The sequence below is a fragment of the Astatotilapia calliptera genome, chromosome 19, assembly GCF_964374335.1.
Source record: "Astatotilapia calliptera chromosome 19, fAstCal68.1, whole genome shotgun sequence".
Lineage (NCBI taxonomy): Eukaryota > Metazoa > Chordata > Actinopteri > Cichliformes > Cichlidae > Astatotilapia > Astatotilapia calliptera.
In genome coordinates, this window is record NC_137440.1 from 20,687,282 (window position 1) to 20,709,438 (window position 22,157).

Here is a 22,157-nt window from a genome sequence, read left to right on the forward strand (position 1 = left end):
AACCTGCCAATTAGGAGGAACTCTCCGGCTACTCCGAGCCGTCTCATAGCCATGAGAAGCCCTCGGACTGTCATGCCTTCACAGAAGCAGACAACAACTCTGGCTTTAGGCAGACGCTCCCGCAGCTTTCTCAGCAGCCTGTCGAAGTGCTTCTCCCCAGCATTGCTGTAAATCTTGTCAGAATGGGCGATGCAAAGGCCTTCCTGCGAGGCAAGCTCTTTGAATACTTCCATCCCACTCTCCCCATAGTTACCTGAGAAAGATAAAAGGAGCTGTCAGTTTGGCTCATTCACAAGAAAATGTAAAGGGTTCTCATTCATAAGTTCATTCTGTCATGTTTTATTCTATAAGATGTTCTTTAAAGGAAATAATCCAGAGGGAAAATTATCGAAAAACTCTTCTTTTAAGTTCACTGTGTCCCCAGACCTCTTGCTGTGGAATCAAGAGCAGTGCAACTAGAGCAAATGGGCCAACCGTGACCTCAAGAGTAGCATCAGAGGATGAGCACTCACATAAGTCTTGTCATTTTTAGGTTGTCCGTCCAGATGTTCGCAGTCATTCAGCTGCAGCATCACTCATAAATCCAATAAACAGGCTGTAATCTAGCTTCCTCTGTAACATTTAACACCTACTGCTCATATTTAATTCATTACAGAATGACAAACAGGTATTCATTTCTGTAAACAAGGAAGGCTTGCCAGGTTTTTGTTTGGATTTAGCAGATGGTTTTAAACTTGTTTTCATATTCCATCAGTTAAAACTGATTTGCAACAGCTTCCGTAACCGTGTCTCGGGTATAAAAACTGTGGGAGGAAACGTAATTAGAATCTGATTATAAAAACATGCCTGGAAAAAATGAGTTTGGGATGACTGTTGTGTTTTGAGCAAGTGTTGTACAAAAATGATAGTTTATGCCTCAAATGATCTTTAAGGCATGAAAACAAATTGTATAATTACCATAAAGAGACCTCACTTCTCCTCTGAAATTGCCCACCACTTGAACGAATATGGATTAGTCACACAAAACAGGCTTTAATCATGTCTGCAGCCACCTGCTGTTGGAACAGCAGTACATAAGCCATACTTAAACTGAGCACAGCCACTTCATTAGTTACACCTTGGTAGTATTCCATTGAACCCCCTTTTTCCTTTCAGAACTGCTTTTAGTTTTCTTGAGAGTGTCATGAAATAGCTGCAGATTTGTGGACCACACATCTGCGATGTGAGCCGTTCCACCACATCCCAAAGACACACTACTGGTTTGAGATCTGGTGACTATGGAGGCCATCTGAGTACAGTAAAATCACTGTGATGTTCAAGAAACCACTGATGAACTGAGCTTTGTGGCATCGCCCTGCTGCAGGACCATGTCATGGTGTTTAAATGATGCACAGTGGGTGCTAAGGGGGGAAACGTCTCCATACCATAGCATACCATACCATACCACCAGCCTGGACTGTTAATACAAGGCAGGATGGATCCATGATTTTGTGGTGTTTAGCCAAATTCTGAGCCTACCATCTGAACGTAGTAGCACATGTCAATACTTATCAGAACAGGCAACATTTTTCCAATCTTCTATAACCCAATTTTGGAAAGTCTAGGGGAACTACAGCCATCCCTGTTCAAAGGCAACACAAATAGCACCCAGTGTGACCTTCCGCTGCAGCCCATCTGCTTTAAGGTTTAGGGATGCTCTTCTGCATACCTTGGTTGTAATGAGTGGTTATTTCACCTTTAAATCAGCTTTCTTACCCATTCTGATGGTTCTTTTGAGCTCTAGCATGTCATCATGATCATCTCTGAATTGACATTTGTGTTAAGGAGTAGTTGAATAGGTGTGCCTAATGAAATGAGTTTCTTATAAAATACATTAGGTCAACAGAAACAACAGACACTATTAATATAGAACCGCATTTTTGCAAATGAAGGTCAGTTTACCTGTCAAATTGAATCGTACTCAGCTAGTCAGTAAAAACATTTTTGGAGAGTTTTCAAGCTTGCAAAACCTGCCAAAATGATGTCAAATGATTTAATCTAGAACTTCTGTAGGTCTAGATGAATCTAGATTTCATGAAACTGCACTCGAAACAGTGTATTAGAAGGTCTGTATCACACACTGGAGATGTAGGGTTTCAACAGTGTGTATTTTCAAACACAGGAAGCCATGAAGGGGCTTTTTTAAAAAGCTAATGAGTGGCATTATAGGTAATGTAGGAGTCTAATAAGCTAGGTTCTTATTAGACTACTGTACTGTTTGAGTTTAGAGTGCTGTGTTGTGAGCCCCCAGCTGATAAAGAAAAGTGTCTTACCCTCTGTGTGAACGGCTGACACATAGGTCCAGTTGTATCGTTTGACAATGTCCACCAGAGCTCTGGCTTGAAGAGTATCTGAGGGTACAACCCTGAGGAAGTACTTGAACAGTGTCTTGTCACTGAGGTCAATACTAGTTGCAGAATAAGCGATCTGCGGGATGTTGAATAGCTGCAGAAGGTTTTGCACCTGAATGGCAACAGAACTGGAGCCCGGCCCAATGACTCCAACGATGGGCTTCTTGGTCGGTGGTGGCTGACTGGAAGGCGCCCCTTCAATGCACCACCTGGAGCCGTCGCTCTCATCCCGGATGGAGATGAGAGAGTCTCGTATGAATTCGATGCTCTGCTCCAGAGCCACCGAGGAATGCCAGCAGGAGTCTCTGATCTCACATCCAAGGGTAATGTTGGGTAACAGATTTGGGTCCGAGTTAATCCGATCCAAAGTGTGGAACATGGCCTCCACCCTTTGGATGCCGTACTGCTCGCGGACCTCTCCACATTTCCTCTCCGCCACCTTCTCAGCTGATGGTTGGTGGTGGACAGAGAAAAGGGCTCCAATTATAATATCCCCGTCCATCCTCGCCACCAGGCGAGAGGCAGAACTTGGCACCACCGACCTCTCATACTTTCCTCTGGACAAACCGAATGCCTCGAACAGTAAAAAAGGTAAATATAAAATGCTTACGACAGTCAGGTAAATCATATTCGACATCGTGCCAGAGGTGCTGAATGTAGAATCATGTCCACTTGGCCATAATACAGGGCCATCAATCCTCTACGAGCAAATTAAACTCATCTGCTTCTTCTTCAGTGTTTCCACCCTGCAAATGAGACATGGAGTGTTAATTCTTGCTTTATAATACATTTATTACATTGACAAATCTAAATAATTCAACACATGTATTTCAGAAATCTGTAGGAGAAAAAATACTTGCAGATCAATCATCTTTCATCCAATCACACCATAGCTAAAAATGTAAAAATATACAGGAGATCCAACCAGGCAAATACTTTTTGGGAGGGAATAAGTACATATCTAAAGATACAGAGCTATTTGAAAACTGAGAATGCTCAAATTCTAGCACCACGGACAGCTGCTACTGTCCTAGTTGAGGATCTCAACTGATTCTACATTTATACCTTTGACTGACCTGTTTACGAAGTTACAATCCTGTAATTCAGCTAGAGACCTCTTCAGTCATTGATAAAGACCCCTGTGCGATCATTTGGATGATGAAATATCCTTTTCACACTTACTGCTCTCTTACTTCATATTAAAAGTGTCAAGTTAGTGTCAGTTTCAGGACAAAATGCTTGCTTAATGCTCTCAACAGCTTTAAAATCCATCATGATTATCAAAAAATGAAATAATGAGTGCTATATTTTGAACTTATTAACATTTAAAGCCCATTCGTTCTACATTTTCTTCTGAATAGTTGGTTGGATTTTCTGACATTTAGTGGGTTTAGATGCAAAAAAAGAAGTGAATGAACATTTAAAACTATCACAATGTGCATGCTATTGTGTGTGCACTCCATTACTGCTTTTTACAGTAACAAGTAAGGGCAGTTTTATGTTTAAGTCAGTCATTACTCATGCCACAGACAACAAGCTAGTTACAAAAGGAGTTTTAATATGTTTAACAACTGTATGATCTAAATTACAAGAAAATATCAGTTCACTCTGTAAACAAGTCACCGTGTTGTGTTTCACTATACCAACTGAAAACATGGAACACGGAACTGCTGATGAAAGAGTCATGTCTGCACCTTGCACAAAATACGGTATATTATTTTTCTTTAAGTCATGTGAGTAGAGGGCCAGTGAAGGGGGGTGTTCAGTCAATTCAGGGAATCAACTTCATGCAAAGACTTCAAGTATTAAAAATGAATTAATATCTATTAATATCCATCATGAATAAAGCTATGCAACGGTAATGAAAAAATTTAAAGTATTCTGATTTTATATTTTTTTGGGTAACTGAATTGAGCGAAGATCAATGTGGACATGGTAATTATTTTAAAAAAAATCTTTGATACATGTGGCTGTTTTCTACAGTTGAGCGAAGTTAAGTGAGTAAAAGAAGCCTTTGGAAATAAGTATTGGACTATTTTGACAAAAAATAAATAAAAATAAAAATCAAAAATCACTATGGCTTGAGCCAGAAATGAGCCATCTCAAACAGCACACATAATGACTCTGCCTAAATACTCTTTATTATCGTTTAGCAGCTGTCTCCAGGTCCTCAGCTGCAGCTATAAAACGGTGTCATTCACAGGTCATAACATGCAACATCATCAGCTGCATGCACATGCATGTTTAACAGTCTTAAAGACGTGATTTCACCTACCTGAACCAGGTAAGGACATAACCGGGACATAGTGGGTCCGTGTCTCCTCTGAAGCCGCCGGTCTGGACTCTTCTGCCTCCGAAACACAGTGGGACTCTTCCTCCCTCCCTTTCTCCCTCTCTCTCTCTGCACTGGTGATAAGATGCTCCCTTCTTCTCCTCTTGCTCACTGCATTTTTAAATCGGGTCAAACTCACTGCAGTGTCCCTGATTTAAAACCAGAGTTCATGCACATCACGAGGGTCAGTGATGCGTCGATTGATAACATTTTGGAAGAGATCGGGGTGAGAGTGAGGCTCCTGAGAAGCATATTTTAAAATAAATAAATAAGTCGGGGATAGATAACGATTTGACAAGCTTCCATTAAAACCCCCTGGACCAAATCAGCGCAACGTAAGAGACTGTTTATAGGCAGTCGCTTACTTTATGCAAACTTCAAAGAGACTCGTCAAACTTCAATTTAATTTTCCCCTCCTGCGTTGTGTCTGACACGGACAGATGTGATGTACTTGTTATTCACTACTGCAGCTGTCAAAAGAGAGCGGGCTCTGCTGCCACCTTGTGGTGAAGGGGGTGATGCCACTGCTGCAACCTCACTGAATAAAGGTTTACTCAACCTTAACCTTTGTAATCCTAACGATTAGACCACAAAATAAGCAACCAGTACAGCAAAGAATTTGGCATTGCATGAACTCTCTATAAACCTAAAGCTTTGTGCAAAAATGCTGACTGACTCTTTTTTCTTTTTTTTCTCTTTTTTTTATATTTTGCTTCCAATTTTCTTGTAGTTTTGGCCATTGACTGCTTTTCGGCTCATTTACAAATCAGTGTTTTTACCTGAGAATTGTCAGAGGAATCTCTGTTTTTTGTAACGCTAAGCCACATAAAAATGACATATTAATCATTAAAGCATAACAACAACAAAAAACAAACAAACACCCAACTCAAAGGATGAAACACTGTTGTGTCTACATGTAAGAGAAAACTTAGCAAAGAATCAAATTTAATTCTATCTTTAAGCAGTTTGTTACCAGCAGCTTGTTAGAAAAAGGTATAATTTGTGTCCTGGTCCAGGTAGTCTTTTTCCCACTTCTTTCTTTTCCTTTCTCTTGCCTGCTGCTCTCTCTCTCCCTCTCTCTCAGGTGGAGTTGTGGACCTGCTGTTCTCGCTGGCAGAGCTTCTGATTTTCTTCAGCCCTCATACCAGTTCCCTGTCTTTTCATCAGATGCCAGTGCTTTAAATGATCATCTGCCAAAAAAGGATTACCGGTATTTAACCTGTTCCGAAATGCTTGTTGACCTATAATCAAACATGTTTCTTATCATTCATATTAAGTCATTTTCAGCCAGAAAGAAAAAGTAAAGTACAAGCCGTAGTTTAAGCAAAATTATTTTTATGCATCCTTTAAATAGTCTTACTGACAATAAAAATAAAATTTTCATGAAGCCATTCTTAAGGAAGGGAAACGGGGAGGAAAGGGCAAATTACACCAGAACTGGCCTGAAAATCAGTGGAAACAAGTCTAATTGGGTGATGAATCAAGATTTGAAATTTGGTTCTAACCGGCACCAGTATGTTTGGAAGAGGTCAGGAGAGCGGTACAACAGTGAGTGTTTACAGCCTTTTGCAAAATTTGGTTTGGGACCATATTTCAGCCAGCCAGTTTTCAAATTTCCTGGAACTATAAACACATTAAAAAAACACATACAGCCAGATTTTAATGCAACACGCACTGCCTTCTGGAAAGCATCTTATTGGCAACTGCTTAATTTTTCAGCATGATAATTATTTTTAAACACACTGCCAATGCAATATAACCACAGCTGGAAAAAAAAAACATGCAATAGAGCCTATCAGTCATGGACTGGCCTTCCCAAGACCCTGGACATCAACGTTAATGAAGTAGTGGTAGTAGAAGAGATGACAAGAAAACTGAAAAGAAGAAAGAGTTCAGGCTGAGTTGAAGAATAAAAGTGGTCATATACAAATATTGACTTTTAAACTCATTAGACTCGAACAAACTCAGTTTTTGTCTGTTTTTGTCTGATATTGGCAATATATATATAACCATGAAAAAATGTAAAGAAATGCAAAAAGAAAGACAAAAAAACAATCATTTGGAGCAAATCATTTAATCTGTTGTAAGTTTTGAGTCATACAAATTTGTGTTAGATAAACTTAATCTGACAGTTTCCCCTGCTTTGACGTCATTTCCTGCATTTAAAAATGGCGGACGTCAACATTGATGTCCGTAGATGAACTGTACAGCGATTCAGCCGGATTGTGTGGAGCTGCTTCAACATGAATCGGTTTCTCGTCGTGCTGTATTAACAGGAGCAGTTTGAGGCAGGCTCGACAAGTAAATATGCTTTTTTTCCTTTTACCTTTTTAATTTGCTTGTTTGCAGTCAGGGGATGAAATGTGGCGCGCTGTGCGAAAGTGCTCTCATTGTGTAACACTGTTTATACCACAGACTGTTGTGTGCTGATGGTTTCGCTGCTGACTGAATTCTCAGAGGATAAACTCTCCCCGCAGGGAAGGAGCTAATTTTAAAACTGCTATTTGTAAGCCGTCGTGTAGAAGATGTATAAGTTAGCCAGCTAGCAATACATGTAGCCTGAGCCATAGGTAAACACAGATACAATGTAGGTGAAGTGACAGGCTCCAGCTGTGGATGCAAACTTAAACTCTGACAGGTTGTCTTGTGGGATATGTCTCATTCGCTTTGATAGTTTAATAGCACAGTAAGTACCTCACATGCTGCTTCCATTGATATGCTATCTTCCAGTATGAGCCTTGTTGACCTGTTGGTAAATAAGAAGTCTGTTGTATCCCATAAGAGGCCTTTACCGTGAAGCAGGGTTTCATCTTAACCAGGAAACTTCAGGGTCAACCCTCAGTTTTCTGTACTACAAAGGCAGATCACTTCTACCTGGGATCAACATCAACATAGTAGCTTATGGTGCCAACCTAAATAAGTGGACACGTTAAAGTCATTTTCCGGATTAGAAATCAACATACATGGTATCACCACCTATTGTTCTCTGGAGAACGGCCTCACCATTATTGGAACAGCCCTTGAATTCAATTTGTCCATCCACTTTCTTCAACTTATCAAGTTCTGGAGATTATCCCAGCTGTCATGAAATAGAATAGAATTAGAATAGAATTCAACTTTATTGTCATTGCAAATGTCACAAGTACAAGGCAATGAAAAGCAGTTTGCATCCATCCAGAAAGTGCTTTAGCAATAATATAGATATATTACAGAATATGGAACTATTATAGGTATGTTACAATGTACACGGTATGAAGGTATGTTATGAATATGCTATAACTATAAGTATGTACAGACTATAGTGAGTTTACAAGCTATGTACAGGCTATGAAAAGGATATAAATATGGTTAAAAATATGAAACTATACAGATTGTAGATATACAATTGTGAGTATTAATAAACAATTGTAGAACTATAATTATTGTATTGTACAGAATGATTGTCTATACTATTCATATGGTGAGAAGCAGGGTATAACAGATTGCCACATTATTTTAGGGTTAACACAGAGACAGACTCACATTCACCAAGTAACGTAAGGGAGATCTTTGGACAATGGGGGGAAGCCAGAGTAAATACAAACTCCACACAGAATCCAGACTGGATTTGAACCCAGAACGTTCTTGCTGTGAGGTGATGTCACTAACCACCACACCATCATGCCACCCTACATCAGAGGACTAAACGTCAATTTAATGAAATACTTACGTATGATCAATATTGATTCCTGGCTCAGTCAGAGACACACATACATTTGGGTTTTGTCAGGAAGGGCAATCAGCATAAAAGCTGCCAAAAGTGGCATTATACTGTCATGAATAGGGAAGCAGCTAAAGGTAGCTTTGTTACTTAATTCTAATCCATCAGATTCTCCTGTGTCTTAATGTCAGAGTATTTTGGGTATGCTGAAGTTGCACAGGACCCAAGTTCTCCCCAAACAAAATAGCGTGGCTGAATAAGAGATCAGCCTTGAACATCACAGGTGCTGCCACTCTCATAATAACTGCTCACAAGGGATATCCACAATATGTCGTTGAAGTGGTCTTATTATAATTAACTGTTGCAATTATGGGTGCTCGTCTTAAACAAAAAAGTTTTTTTAAAAAATGAAGAAAGCTTATGTACAAGTAATCCCAAGGATGCAAGAGGTTAAACTTTTTAAAACTCCAGTTTTTCCTACTTTTGACTCTGTATGATGCCTCTTGCCCTATGGTAGCTGGGAGAGGCTCCAGCCCCTCGCGACCCTGACAAGGATAAGTGGAAGAGGATGGCTAGATGGACTCTATATGATGTCAACATATTACTTCTAAAAGGATCATCTTAGACACAAAGCTCTAGCTGTGAGAACAGAAGCATTCATGCATGTACAAACATACTACAGTATTAATATAAAAGTCTTTGTAGAAACATTATTTTTGCTGTGGATCTACCAGCAGTTGATTAATGCTGTGCACACTCAGGAGCTGGACAGTTTCCGAAAAAGTCATCTGATAAAGTCAGCTTAAAAAGGTTGTACCAGGGCACAGTAATACATAAATATGGATTTAGTTGAAATGTGAATTATGCATGAGTACTAGTAGAGTATATTAAGTCCTGCATAAGTGCATGTAAAAATGTAATGATTTAAGGAGGGATATAGGCTAGAAGGCAACATAAATAAACAAAATGTTTGGTTAGTGGAAAATTGGATTTTACTTAATTTTGTTTGTGTAAAAGAAAAGCATATTCCAGCTGCTCCCTTATTCACCAGGTGTTGCCATACTCTGTAGCTCTGCATATTTAATTTGACAGATTTTTTGAACCGGATGCCCCAAAGGGATTTGTGTTTCCTCTGGAGACCGAACCATAGATCTTTCACTTATTAGGTGAATGAGTAAACCACTTTACTGTGGAGCCATGGTCTGTATGACGGAAAGTTTTTATGATTAAGTTATTGTTTATTATTAGGCAATAATCAACCTTGTTCAGGGAAACTCAGGAAGGATATTTTCTCTCTGCCTACCAAATATAAATATAAGTATCTGGCATATGCTACTGATGTAGTTATGAATAAATAAATGACGTTGTGTTTATTTTTTTTGGTGAGCGTTTCATAATATTTGCCCTCTTTGCAGAGCTTCACCATGAGTAGCCGAAGAAAGAGGGCCCCTCCTGTGAGGGTGGATGAAGAAGCTAAGAAGAGGTTGAACTGGAACATGTTGGAGGACCGCAAGAATGAGGAAGTCCAGGAAGATGAAGAGATACCGACTTGTTCCATTCTTTCAGCGGACCCAGCTCCTAGTAGCACCCTCCTCTCCCCTCCAGAGGGCGCCACAGAGGCTGCCTGCACCCCTGTCCTGTTTACAGAAGAACTTCCCAACACGTCGTCCGACATCACCGCTGCTTCTACCTCTCTGGCGCTCACTGTGTTTCCACTTTTGAAGCTCAGCCACATCTGGAAAGCACTCATTGGGGAGTTCAGTGTCAGGCCAGCCTGGCTCCCATCTGACTGCGATCAGAGAGCTTTCACGTTTCACAGGATGGGTGAGCAACTCTGCATCAGTTACAGCAGCTGTGATGAGAGCTCAGGGGTGCAGTGCAGTCCTGATGAAGACACTTGTACGGCAGAATGCAGCCTCCGTAGGATCCCATTGGAGGACCTCGACTGGCTACAGAAGAGGAGGGTGGTGCAGCTCTGTCACCAGGCAAAAGACGACTCAGTCAAGGTATATGTAGGTACTTTTACTGGGACACAAAGATCCATGTTTAGGCTTGATTTTGTTAATAAATGGTCATGAAGTTACCTGGCTTTTAATACCATATATTTTTTAAATCAGCTGTCTTTGGCTGGAGTAAAATTGTGCTCCTTTAGTCAAATCATCAAACAGTTCAAGTTTTGTTAAACATTATTTTATATTTAATCTTTTTCCTGGCTCTGTCTGGCAGGTGGGGATTTGCTTGCTGGAAACTGGGCTCGGGAAGCCAGAATTCCTCAGTGAGGGAAATGCTCGGCTCAAAAAAGCAAACCAACTGATGCAGAAGTTAATGGAGTATTTCTACGATTTCATTATTCCCGGTAAGCAGACTCCAAGTTCTTTACACCATACTATAGCAGCACAGGGTTTCCAATTCACCTTGACTTGTTTTTGTTGCTTATTCTCCATAAAGAGGTCGTAGATAATGAGGAGGAAGAATGTGATACCGACCTGGAGAGGCAAAATGTTGAGGAGCTCTACGATTATGTCAGGCATATGCACCAGGAAGAAAGCCAGAAGGTGACCTATGACGTTCAGCATAAGGCTCTTATTCCTGTACTCAGGCCCTATCAGAGTCAAGCAGTCAACTGGATGCTGAGAAGAGAGAAATACAGGACCAACTCAAGTAAAGGTGCCTCTGTTCATTCCCCTACAGCTCATGCACCTTTAACTGGAATTTTAATTGAATTGAATTAAGTTAGATCCCTTTGAATTTAAGAATTTTTGATCTCAGTGGTTTGTCTCAAAAAGCATCATATTCAGTATTTACTGTTTCTTTGCAGAACAATCATTGCATTTCCTCTGGCGGGAGTTGATCGCTTTGTGCGGCAAAAAGCTCTTTTACAACCCTTTTATCGGCTGGTAAGAACATAGTTATTCTCATGTTAAAGGTTCTGATCATTTGGAAATATTTTCTGCCTTTTCAATATTATAAAGATGATGGGAATCTTATCTTTCTGCAAACAGTTTACACTTAAACTCAATATAATCCACAGGCCTCACTGTCAGCAGTTTTTATGGGGACTACTATTTAAGTTGAAACCACAAAAGTTGTGTGTGTTATTATTTTGTTTGTTAAGCACCATTAGCATAAAACTTGATGGGAGAATTGTTATCTTAAAATCACAACAGTAAAACAGGCTGAAGGGACACCATCAGTGGAAAAAAACGTGTGTAATTTGAATGAGTTGACCTTTAAACTTGCTGTTATCACATTAAGGTGACTCTCAGGTATGATATAGTTCTGCAGCTACTAGAATTTAGTTTCTTTTTTTATTTTTAGCTTAATTCGAGAATTTCCACTAGCTGGCATTGAGTGGCCTGGTGGGATCCTGGCTGATGAGATGGGGCTTGGAAAGACGGTGGAAGTTCTGGCTCTAATCTTGTTTCATACCCGGCAGGACCTCGAACAAGAGGCCCTCACACTCCCTGTGGTTAGTAGACCTCTACTGTGATGAATGCCACATTTGTTTTCTTCCCTAAACGTTGTAATCAAATCTTATGTATCATACAATGGTTTATGATTTATTTCTTTTTTTAATCTCATGGCTTTGCAGGGAAAATCTGTGAATTACTTTGTTCCTCCTCCTCCGCTAGAAAGAAAGAAAGTTATCAGCTGCAAGTCTGAAGCTCAGCCTAAAATTAAAATATCCTACCCAAGTATGTCACTCAAGTCTTTTTAGGCAATCCGCATAAGTCACTGAAATTTCACACCTTTTTGAATGATACTTATATTTCTCCAGCTGTGCGTGTCATGCTACTCACTGCTATAAAGGAGATGAGATCTGGCAAGGGAGCCTCAGTCAATGCCATCTTCACCTACATCCGAGCCACTTATGGCTATGACCTCCTCAAGAACCGCAACCACATCAGGAAGACGCTGACAAAGCTCATAGATGACGGCATGGTTGACCGGGTCAAAGGTCGGGGCTTGGCGGGGTCGTTCAAGCTGGGAAAGAAGTACAAAGAAACAAAGAAAACATTTGCAGGATCATCAAAGTCTGTAAGAATAAAGAACTTCTAATATGAATGTTTCATGCCACAAATATGACTTTATTGCGTTGCCTGAGTTTGGTCTGCATTTGTCTTTCTTAAGACTTCGAAAAGCACGGAGCGCACGCCCAGGAAAATGTTTCAGAGACGAGCAAAAGAAAAGGCAGAGGCAGCTCTACAAAACTCTCTCTCAGACGATCAGAGAGATCCGAGCACCCCTACATCTGACTGTCCTGTCTCAGAGGAAGCAGAAACAAAGACAGAGTGGGATGAAAGTCTGAATGAGAAAGCAGATCAGCCAGATGACATGCTGGATTCTTCCACGGCACCATTACAGGTTTCTCAGGATAAAAGTGACTCAGATACACGAGACATGTGCAGAATAGCTGATCTCCCCGAAGAAAGAGGAGAAGCTTCACAGCTCGATGATGACAAGGAGACGGAAACCCCCACCAGAGCGTCTGTCGTCCCGTTTAACACCCCTGACTACAGATTCGAGTGCATCTGTGGTGAACTCGGCATCATTGACTACAAGGCCCGCGTCCAGTGTATGAACTGTCAGCTGTGGCAGCACGCAGACTGTGTGAACTATAAAGAAGAGAGCCTTGAAACTACACCTTTCTACTGCCCTCACTGCCTGGTAGCCATGAAACCCGTGTCCACAGGAGCCACCCTCATAATTTCCCCGAGCTCCATCTGCCACCAGTGGGTCGAGGAGATCAACAAGCATATCAGGTCCTCCTCCTTACGAGTGCTGGTGAGAGAGTAGATTCATACATCAGTCTCTTGGTAGTATCTCATATATAATATGCTTAAAGTCTAAAATAAAAATAAAATAAATCTTAAATGTGCTTCCTGAGTAAAACCAAAAGGTGGTTTTGATTATTTACAGTTATTGTTTGGTTCAGTTTAGGCACAAAACTGATTGGTTAGATGTAAGTAACAAAACTGTTTTGTTAAGATTAAGAAAGACCAGGGTTTGGTTTAAAATACACCCTCTACCTTCCAACTTTCAGGTACTCTGAAAATGATACACTCACTTAAATCATTGCATGTTACACTACTGTACCATCACAACAGTGCGAGTCGTCAGTTGCAATGATGACGCAGAGCAGGAACAACACAACATTGTGCAAGCACTACACATCTTTTATAATTTGTTAAAGCACGCACTCTTCTCTCTCTCATCTGTGTTTAAGCATGCCTAATTATTTTGCCTTTCACATTCCTCTTTAGGTTTATCAGGGTGTGAAGAAACATGGATTCATTCAGCCTCACATGCTCGCCGAGCAGGACGTGGTCATTACCACCTACGACGTGCTGCGCTCTGAGCTCAACTACGTTGACATTCCCCACAGTAACAGCAAAGACGGCCGCCGCTTCCGCAACCAGAAGCGTTACATGGCTATACCCAGTCCTCTGGTAGCTGTGGAGTGGTGGCGAATCTGTCTGGATGAGGCTCAGATGGTGGAATGCCCCACTGCGAAGGTGAGATCATTCAATTCTTGTTGCATCTTACTTTGTTTTGTTATTTAAACGTAGTTTATGCGACCACCTGACGTTGATCCCATCAGGCTGCGGAGATGGCTCTACGTCTTGCGTCTGTTAACCGCTGGTGTGTCAGCGGCACTCCAGTCCAGAGAGGCTTAGAAGGTAAAGTGAAGAAGCTGTTACCACAGAAGAAAAAAGAAATACTATGAGTATGAATGCAAATTGAATTTTTTATGTAGCATATAAAGATATAAAGATAAAAATAAGTGTAGGTTTTTACTGCCTTTACCTGCCAAAATATAATAAAGCAAAGTGTTTTTGAGTCTATGCACAGATGTAATTAATCTGTCAAGGTTGTGATTTCAGTCTTTGGTCTCTTCAGCAGTAAAAAAAATAATAATTAAAACTTTTGTTTTTTGCTGTAGATCTGTATGGCCTTGTGCTTTTCCTGGGAGTTGACCCATACTGGGTGAAGCACTGGTGGCACCAGCTTCTTTATCGTCCCTATCGACGTGGAAATACGGAACCTCTGTACCATGTGATCGCTCAGATATTATGGCGATCGGCTAAAAAAGACGTCATTGATCAGGTAGGATTTTAAAAGTATTTTTCTGATCGTTGGCCTGGATTTCATTGAGACTGTCTGAAGAACTATTTTGTTTGACCCATTTTTTTTCATATGAAACACATCCTTAAAGCTTTCTCTTTTGAATGTTTGTACTCATCTTAGATGGTCCTGTTAATCTTTCTCCAGATTCAGATCCCGCCTCAGACAGAGGAAGTGCACTGGTTGCACTTCTCGCCCGTCGAGGGTCACTTCTACCACCGTCAGCACGAGGTCTGCTCCCAAGACGCTTTGGTTAACCTCAGGAAGATCTCAGACTGGAGCCTGAAACTCGGCAGCCTCGACCGCCGTACCGTCAATACCATCCTGTGCCCGCTGCTCAGGCTGCGCCAAGCCTGCTGCCATCCACAGGCTGTCAGGGGGGAGTTCCTGCCTCTGCAGAAAAGGTATTGTGTTCTCAAGATGCTTATGCATGAGATGAGGTCTTATTAAAGGCAGCTGCAGCAGTTAATTAACAGTCCAGCTGGACTAGATCACAACATTAGGATGATTGAAGCCCCCCCAGCAACCTTTTTGTTGCTGGGTGTGTTTATTTAAAGCTGACCCATTCTGTGTAATCTGCACTGGAGGATTTGTTAAGCAGGTTTGCCTTCCTCTCTGTAGCACCATGACAATGGAGGAGCTCCTGAAGTCCCTGCAGAAGAAATGTCGAGTGGAGTGTGAAGAAGCTCACAGACAATTGGTGTGCGCACTCAATGGTTTGGCTGGAATCCACATCATCAGAGGTATAGATCCCCACTTCTATACATCTGCTCCCTTTGCTCTTAGTTTCCCATGGGAATTAGTTTAAACAAAACAGAGGCCACGATCCCATCTTTGTGTCTCCCGACACTTTTTGCACCGGGATGTTTTGTTAAGGCTGGTCTCAGTAAAGCGATATGTTTATTGTTACTGCACTGAGGTGATTTGTGCAGCCAACTTTGTTTGCTTGACATGTAGTGGACATTTTAAGTGGCACTAAGGATGACTATTTCCTTTGCCACCTGCAGGTGAGTTTGCAGAGGCAGCAGAGATGTATAGAGAAGTGCTCCGTTCATCAGAAGAGCACAAAGGCAGACTGAAGACTGATTCGTTACAGGTATGTGGCCTCATACATTTCATCTCTACAAAGACTGAGGGAACACATGACTTAAAAACCAGAAGCTAAAATCTTTGTTTCTGGCTCTTAGAATGTATTGACATAATTAATTTTCTATTACTCTTGCCATTGTGGTAAAACAGAGGCTTCATGCTACCCATAACTTGATGGAGCTGCTAAGCGCTAAGCATCGTGGGATTCCTCCTACCCTCAGAGATGACAAACTAGATGAAGAGGTGATTCACAAATATATATTATACTGTCAGAATGTATCTATTTTTCTTCTTTTTAAATCAAAGCTGTGTTTTAAGAATTACTACTGCAGTTTTTTCATTCTCCTTGTCTCTGTAGGCCGAGCAGCTGCGACAGCACTACATGACCAAATACGACTCTGAGGTTGCGGATGCTCGGCAGGCTTTGCAGCCGGTGCTGCAGAACATAAAAGAGCTGAAGCGAAAAGTGAGAACTTCTTTACACTCGGGGAAATTACATATTTTATGAAAAGATTACATATATAAAGAGAGACATAAGTGATGTTTAGGAGTGCAAAACCAATATCTTAAGATCATAAAATTTCTGCATTGATTGCCTTTTTATATACATCCTCTGCAGCTCCTAAAATGAACTTACTTGAAATGTATTTAAAATGACATTTATTTGGATCTGTTAATGAACTCCAACAAATTAGCACAGCAAAAAGAAAACTGCATAGCAGGAAATTGGAGCTTACTGATCAAATTATTTTAATAAAAAGAAAATAGTAAATGTAGCTAATGGCACTATAATTGGCATTCTACTCGTTACTTACACAAACAGTTAAAGTAGTTGAATATCACTATGATTATCTATCTTTCTCAAGGTGAAGCTGAACTCTCCCTGGTGGCTGGATGTTATTCAGAGGGCAGTTCGCTGCTCCACTGATGACGACCTGGTGTCCCGCATCAAGAATGAGCTGACGTCCAGCTACAAACAACAAGCCCACAAGCTCTCCATGGCAGACAAGTAAGCACTTTTTTATCAAGTAGTTCCGAGTAGTTGCATAGTGGTTGCAAGCCGTTACCTTGAACTTATCAAAAGACCAGGATGCTTCAAGTGTCTGGTGTCCTGCAGGTTCCGTGATGGCTATGGTCTGCAGTTTCTGCTCACCACACAAATGCAGGACCTGATGAAATCTCAAAAGACCGTGCAAGATGCAGTGAAAAGTCTTGAGGGTCCGGCCTCGAAAGAAGTTATAGAGGAGGCCACAGTTTGTCATCTCAGGCCAATGCGACTGCCACTCAACAAGTATGTCGTCAGCATTTTGCAGCTTCGTACAAGCACTGTTAGAAACCTTAAAATGTTCAGTTTATAAAGTTATGTGGAGGTTAAATGACAGCTTTTCCTTGTGTTACATAACACTTCTTTGTAAATACTCTGAAACTTATTTTACCTAATATCTGTCTTGTCATTTTCTAGCTGTGTTTTTTGCAAAGCGGATGAACTTTTCATAGATTACGAGTCCAAGCTGTTTTCTCACACGTAAGTAGAGCAGTATTTTTAGATCCATCATTAATCAGATTACATAACCAAGCGGTGGTTAATCAGTAAAATTCCTCCACAGCGTCAAAGGTCAGACAGCCATCTTTGAAGAAATGATCGAGGATGAAGAGGGGCTGGTCGACGACCGTCTCCCTACCACTAGCCGAGGTCTGTGGGCAGCCAGTGAGACAGAACGCACTTTGAAGGCCATCTTGTCTTTTGCCAAACTTAAACGCATGGACCCAGACCTGGTGGAGGAAGGAAACACTTTTATGGAACTGTTTGAGAATTGGAAGAAGGAGTACAAGGTTTGTAGGCACACTTACAACATTACAAGGACAAACGACAACAAGAGCATCTTTTATTTTTTAAAAAGCTGCATTTTTCCAGTAGGGCTCCAATAGGCATTTGGTATTATTATATGTATTATGAGGAGTCAGTTTAACAAAAATTCTTTTTTTAAGTCTTTGTTTTGGTGTTGGTGTTTGTCCTCAGGTGCTGCACGAGTACTGGATGGTGCTGCGTAATCATGTGTCAGCCATCGATGAGCTGGGTATGGCCACCGAGAGGCTACGTGTGCGTCTGCCTGATGAACCAAAGCCCAAACTGCCGCACATCATAGAGCCCCACGAGGCGAGTTAAAGACAGTGACACTCATTTAGCATAGCTGCACGCTTATGACAGTCTGGTAAAAGATAATTTATACAAGTTGTGACAACATGACTGACTTGTTATTAGGACTGTTAAAGGATTGGCTCTTTGCAGAGTTACTTTGCTTCATAGACTAACTGTCTGCAGAGATTTAAGGGGGGTTTCTTCACTGTCCCCGAGTTTTCTCATGTTATTGTTGGATCAGTGGGTTTCTACATATAATATAGATCTTTATATTTGCAATTTAAAGTGTCCTGATATTTTTCATTAGCTGACCCCTCCTCTCGATTGTTTTGCTCCCAGGTGGAGCAGAACAGAGTCAAACTTCTGAACGACCAAGCTGTGGCAAAATCTCAGCTCCAAAAGAAGCTCGGCCAGTTTTTGTATCTCACAAATCTGGAAAAGGTAATTTTATAGGTGATAGTAATTACACAATTCATAAATTTACCCCAGCTAAATGTATTATGTGAGCTTACTCTGAACAACATACATTTCTTGATCCAGTCGCAGGACAAGTCCACTGGAGGTCTGAACCCAGAGCCGTGTCCCATTTGTGCTCGGCCCCTGGGACAGGAGGTGAGAGTCACTACTTCTTATACATCTTGGTTGGTGGGAACATCTCAGTAGATCATCAGTTTGTGAAATATTCATACCAGCCTGTCTAGCATTTTCGAACAAACCACTTACAATCTGCTTTCTTCTCCATTCTGATGCTCAGTTTGAACCTCAGCAGGTCATCTTGACCGTGTCTACTTGCCTAAATGGAATAGGTTGCTGTCACATGATTGCCTAATTAGATATTTGTATTAATAAGCAGCTCAACTGGTGTACCTAATGAAGTGGTTAGCGAGTGTTTGTAATTAATGTCAATAGTTATCCATACTCTGCTAGTCATACTTTAGAATAATATCTCGCTCTTCTCTCTTTTCCAGTGGGCCGTGCTGACGTGTGGACACTGCTTCTGTAACGAGTGTATTGCTATCATTGTGGAACAGTACAGCGTGGGCTCAAGGCGGCGTGCCATCAAGTGTGCCATTTGTAGGCAGACTACATCCCACACAGAAATCTCTTACGTGTTCACCACCCAATCATCCAGTCAGGACCAAGACATACCAGTCAAGGTCAGCCAGCGACCCCATTTTCAAAGAAAAAAATAAATGTATAACACAGCCATGACAACGTTCCTCTTCCTGTGTTGTCAGGGAAGTCACTCTACCAAAGTGGAGGCAGTTGTGAGAACTCTGAAGAAGATTCAAGTGACCAACCCCGGGGCCAAATGTCTCGTCTTCTCCACGGTAACAGTTAACTATCCGCACTCTTCAAGACTTACTTTGGCGATATCGAGTTTGGATCTGACCTGTTTTGTTGCCTTTTCTCTTGTGCACAGTGGCAGAGTGTCCTGGATATCATCGCCAAGGCCTTGTTTGACAATAACATGGAGTTTTCTCAAATCAACGGGATTCACAAATTTCAGGTTTGAATTTGACACATAATGAACGCCACAATTTTTAATACACACCCCTGCTTTTTAACTTTTGTATTGTTTTGTTTTTTGTTGAAATACCACAGACTGTATGATAGATTTAAACATTTACAGTAAACCCCCTGTCTAAGGACTGTCTAAATACCTACCTACTAGGTTTTCCTTGGTGTGTATTCTCCACCACCAGCAGCTAAAACAGCTGTTCGGCTTGCTGCTACACCTTGTTCTTCATTTGAGGTTGTTTTTGTTTTTTTGTTTTTACCTGAGATCACTCCCTTGAGAGCACACCAACCCTAAACTCAATATTTCTTCCTTTACCCCGGGCCGCATGTTTGTTTGTTTTTTGTGTGTGAGCTATACTGCCAACAAACAAAGAGGTTAATCAATTGGAGATGAATTCTTGCCTCTCATATGCAGAAACTTAATAACAATTAAGGTTTTTCTGTAGTAAAATACAATATAAAGACTAATGAATACATTCATTGTCTATGTTTTTGTGTAATACAAAGGAGAAACTGGATAAAATCGGCACGTTAAATAATTGTTTGAATTTGAAAATACACAGTATTTAAATTGCAGTATAAATTTTCAGGGAATCCTCATTTTTTTCTTAAAATAAATCAATTACCGAAGCATCTCTTGATACAGATATGACTGTAATTTGTTCATTATTGCACTGTTCATTGTGGTTTTCCAGGAGAATCTAAGTTCCTTCAAGTACGAAGAGAAGATCAACATTCTTCTTCTACCTCTCCACACGGGCTCCAATGGGCTGAATATCATCGAAGCAACACATGTGCTGCTGGTTGAACCAATCCTCAACCCTGCTCATGAGCTCCAGGCAATAGGCAGAGTGCACCGGATTGGCCAAACCAAGTAAGGAGCAGGCAGTAAAGTGTGTCAGTAAACCTCTGAAGTTTCAGCATAACTTTGTGGGTCCTTTAGAGCTTTGTGTAGATGTGTTGCTGCATCTACACGAAGCTTCTGCATTTTTCTCATCTTGTGAGAATTGACTTCAAAGCTGCAGTTTTTTTTTTTTTCTTAGATTCATGTTTAATACGAGTGCAACCTCCAGTTATTTAATAAAACTATAAATCCACAACTATGCAGCTTATAATATGTCAGAAAATAAAGCACTTAGAGTTCAGCAGGATACACTGAAATTGATTTCATTAGTTTTTTGTTTTTACTCACCACTGTGCTCAGGGATACACAGTTCTTGACCAAAGTGCACTTATATAGCATGCACACCTCTGTCAGTGCTGTACACACATCATTATTCACTGCTTCTAGTTACAGATCTGCATCAGAATGCACAAATGCATGTAAATTAAATCCAACTAAGAGTACTTTTTTTTTTTTTCATTTAGGAGCAGTTAAAGTCTGACAAAGGAATGACAATGTGGAGAATTTGTTAATCCTTTTATCCAAATAATATTTATATTAAATTATCCACCCTCTACTGAACAAAAAACTAAACAAATGCTCATTTTTGTTTCCTCTCTCCACCAGGCCAACATTTGTTCACAGATTCCTCATCAAATCTACAATTGAAGAGAGAATGCAAGCAATGCTGAAGACGGCAGAAAAAAGGTGCGTGTCAGTTCTTAATGATGCTATTTTTGTATTTAAATACAAGTTTAAGAGGTCAGGGGATACGCTGTTGTCAAAGTACCAATAAAAGTCTTTTTGATTCCAGTCACACCAGCACAGCCATGAAGCACTCGGAGGCTGCGGTACTGACAGTCGCTGACTTGGCTGATCTGTTCACTGAAGACACTGAACCTCTGGAGTGAATCTCAGCACTGGGCTCCTCACTTGGTACATACCAAGTAAAGCAAACAGGAGAAAAAGGGAGTTCACGATTTACACAGCGGTGACAAATTTTGCACATTCCACTTTTTTTATATAAGCATCCTGATGTTATGAAACGAATTTCCAAAAACTATTTTAAGAAATCGCTGATGGATGATGACTACAAATTTCTTACTTGTTGAATTTTAACTCAATTTAGAGCTGATGCATTTGCATCACTTGTCATAGTTGTATCTTACTGGTCCAACTTGTTCAGCTGTGTTTGTTTATCGCATTTAGTCAGGTGTGTTCATTTATGTGCAACTTCACTGTATCTCCAGATGGACTGAACCACTTTGAGGCATTCTCACAACATTCAGGAAATAAAAGTCTGTGAGTGACGGGTCGTCCGCCTGTTATTGCCAGATTTCTTTGTGCCGTCCTTTTACTGTGTGGTTAAAAAAATGAAGCAGGAAGAACGCCATTGATTTGTGCTCACCTCTGACATAAACTCACTTTTACTCTTTTACAACTGAAGTGAAAGACTGTCGCGGGATTTCTTCGGCCGGGCAATCGACCTTAAGTTATTTCACTGTTGAAACAAAGCCACACAGTTTGGTCTAACAATGGCGCCCATCTTATTTGCAAGACAAAAAGAAGCACAATGTGCAGATTGTTGGAAACTAATCTTGTAAATCAAACTTGTAAAAATTGTGTGAAGATGTTTTGTGCTTTACAGCAACTGTCTCATTCTTTTCTATTCCTCAAAATCGTCTGGTCAAGCTTAAGAATCGTGTGGATTAATTAAATGTTACTTGTCTTAAACTGATTAAAATAATCATTCCTCTCTTGTATTTTATGGTCTCTTCTGCCACACACATGCACTCACTGGTACTTGGCATTGTTAGCGAATTGCCCTTGACTTGTAATGCGTTTTCTTTTCACCTGACTGACTGCGATTCCCGTACTTGTAAAGATTTTAAGATGTCCAGACAACAAAGAGGGACAGCCTCGTGCTGGTGTTCCTTTTTACATGGTTACCAGACTTCTTGTTAGTCTGTGTAGTA

At 40.7% G+C, this 22,157-nt stretch overlaps 2 protein-coding genes across 4 annotated transcripts in view; one reads left to right on the top strand and one right to left on the bottom strand.

The window, feature by feature from the left end:
* Positions 1-5,195, bottom strand: part of grm1b (glutamate receptor, metabotropic 1b) — a 29,294-nt gene extending 24,099 nt beyond the window's left edge. The window contains exons 1-3 of one of the 2 annotated variants that reach the window (XM_026151420.2): positions 4,666-5,185; positions 2,313-3,136; positions 4-253 (exon numbers count right to left, since the gene is read on the bottom strand). In XM_026151420.2, coding sequence (XP_026007205.2) covers positions 4-253; positions 2,313-3,027 — 965 coding nt within the window. In that variant the 5' untranslated portion in view covers positions 3,028-3,136; positions 4,666-5,185. Of the gene's footprint in view, positions 1-3; positions 254-2,312; positions 3,137-4,665 lie in introns of both variants that reach the window. The other variant, XM_080294035.1, reaches the window with a different exon arrangement.
* A 1,685-nt stretch (positions 5,196-6,880) lies between these two features.
* Positions 6,881-21,944, top strand: shprh (SNF2 histone linker PHD RING helicase). Of its 2 annotated transcripts, XM_026151418.2 has the most exons (30): positions 6,881-7,023; positions 9,838-10,428; positions 10,649-10,778; positions 10,871-11,089; positions 11,241-11,319; positions 11,741-11,891; positions 12,015-12,117; positions 12,201-12,460; positions 12,554-13,207; positions 13,687-13,938; positions 14,025-14,103; positions 14,367-14,530; positions 14,696-14,952; positions 15,170-15,291; positions 15,556-15,644; positions 15,788-15,880; positions 15,996-16,103; positions 16,504-16,646; positions 16,755-16,928; positions 17,100-17,162; positions 17,245-17,470; positions 17,658-17,795; positions 18,117-18,218; positions 18,318-18,389; positions 18,746-18,934; positions 19,016-19,108; positions 19,201-19,287; positions 19,994-20,172; positions 20,809-20,889; positions 20,996-21,944. In XM_026151418.2, exons 2-30 carry the CDS (start codon positions 9,847-9,849, stop codon positions 21,090-21,092), a joined length of 4,986 nt encoding a protein of 1,661 aa, XP_026007203.2. In that variant the 5' UTR covers positions 6,881-7,023; positions 9,838-9,846; the 3' UTR covers positions 21,093-21,944. The 2 variants fall into 2 exon arrangements, with proteins under 2 accessions (XP_026007203.2, XP_080150160.1); XM_080294034.1 differs by lacking the exons at positions 6,881-7,023; positions 9,838-10,428; positions 10,649-10,778; ... (1 more) ...; positions 11,241-11,319; positions 12,015-12,117 and having other exon boundaries at positions 11,775-11,891.
* Positions 21,945-22,157: the final 213 nt, after the last annotated feature.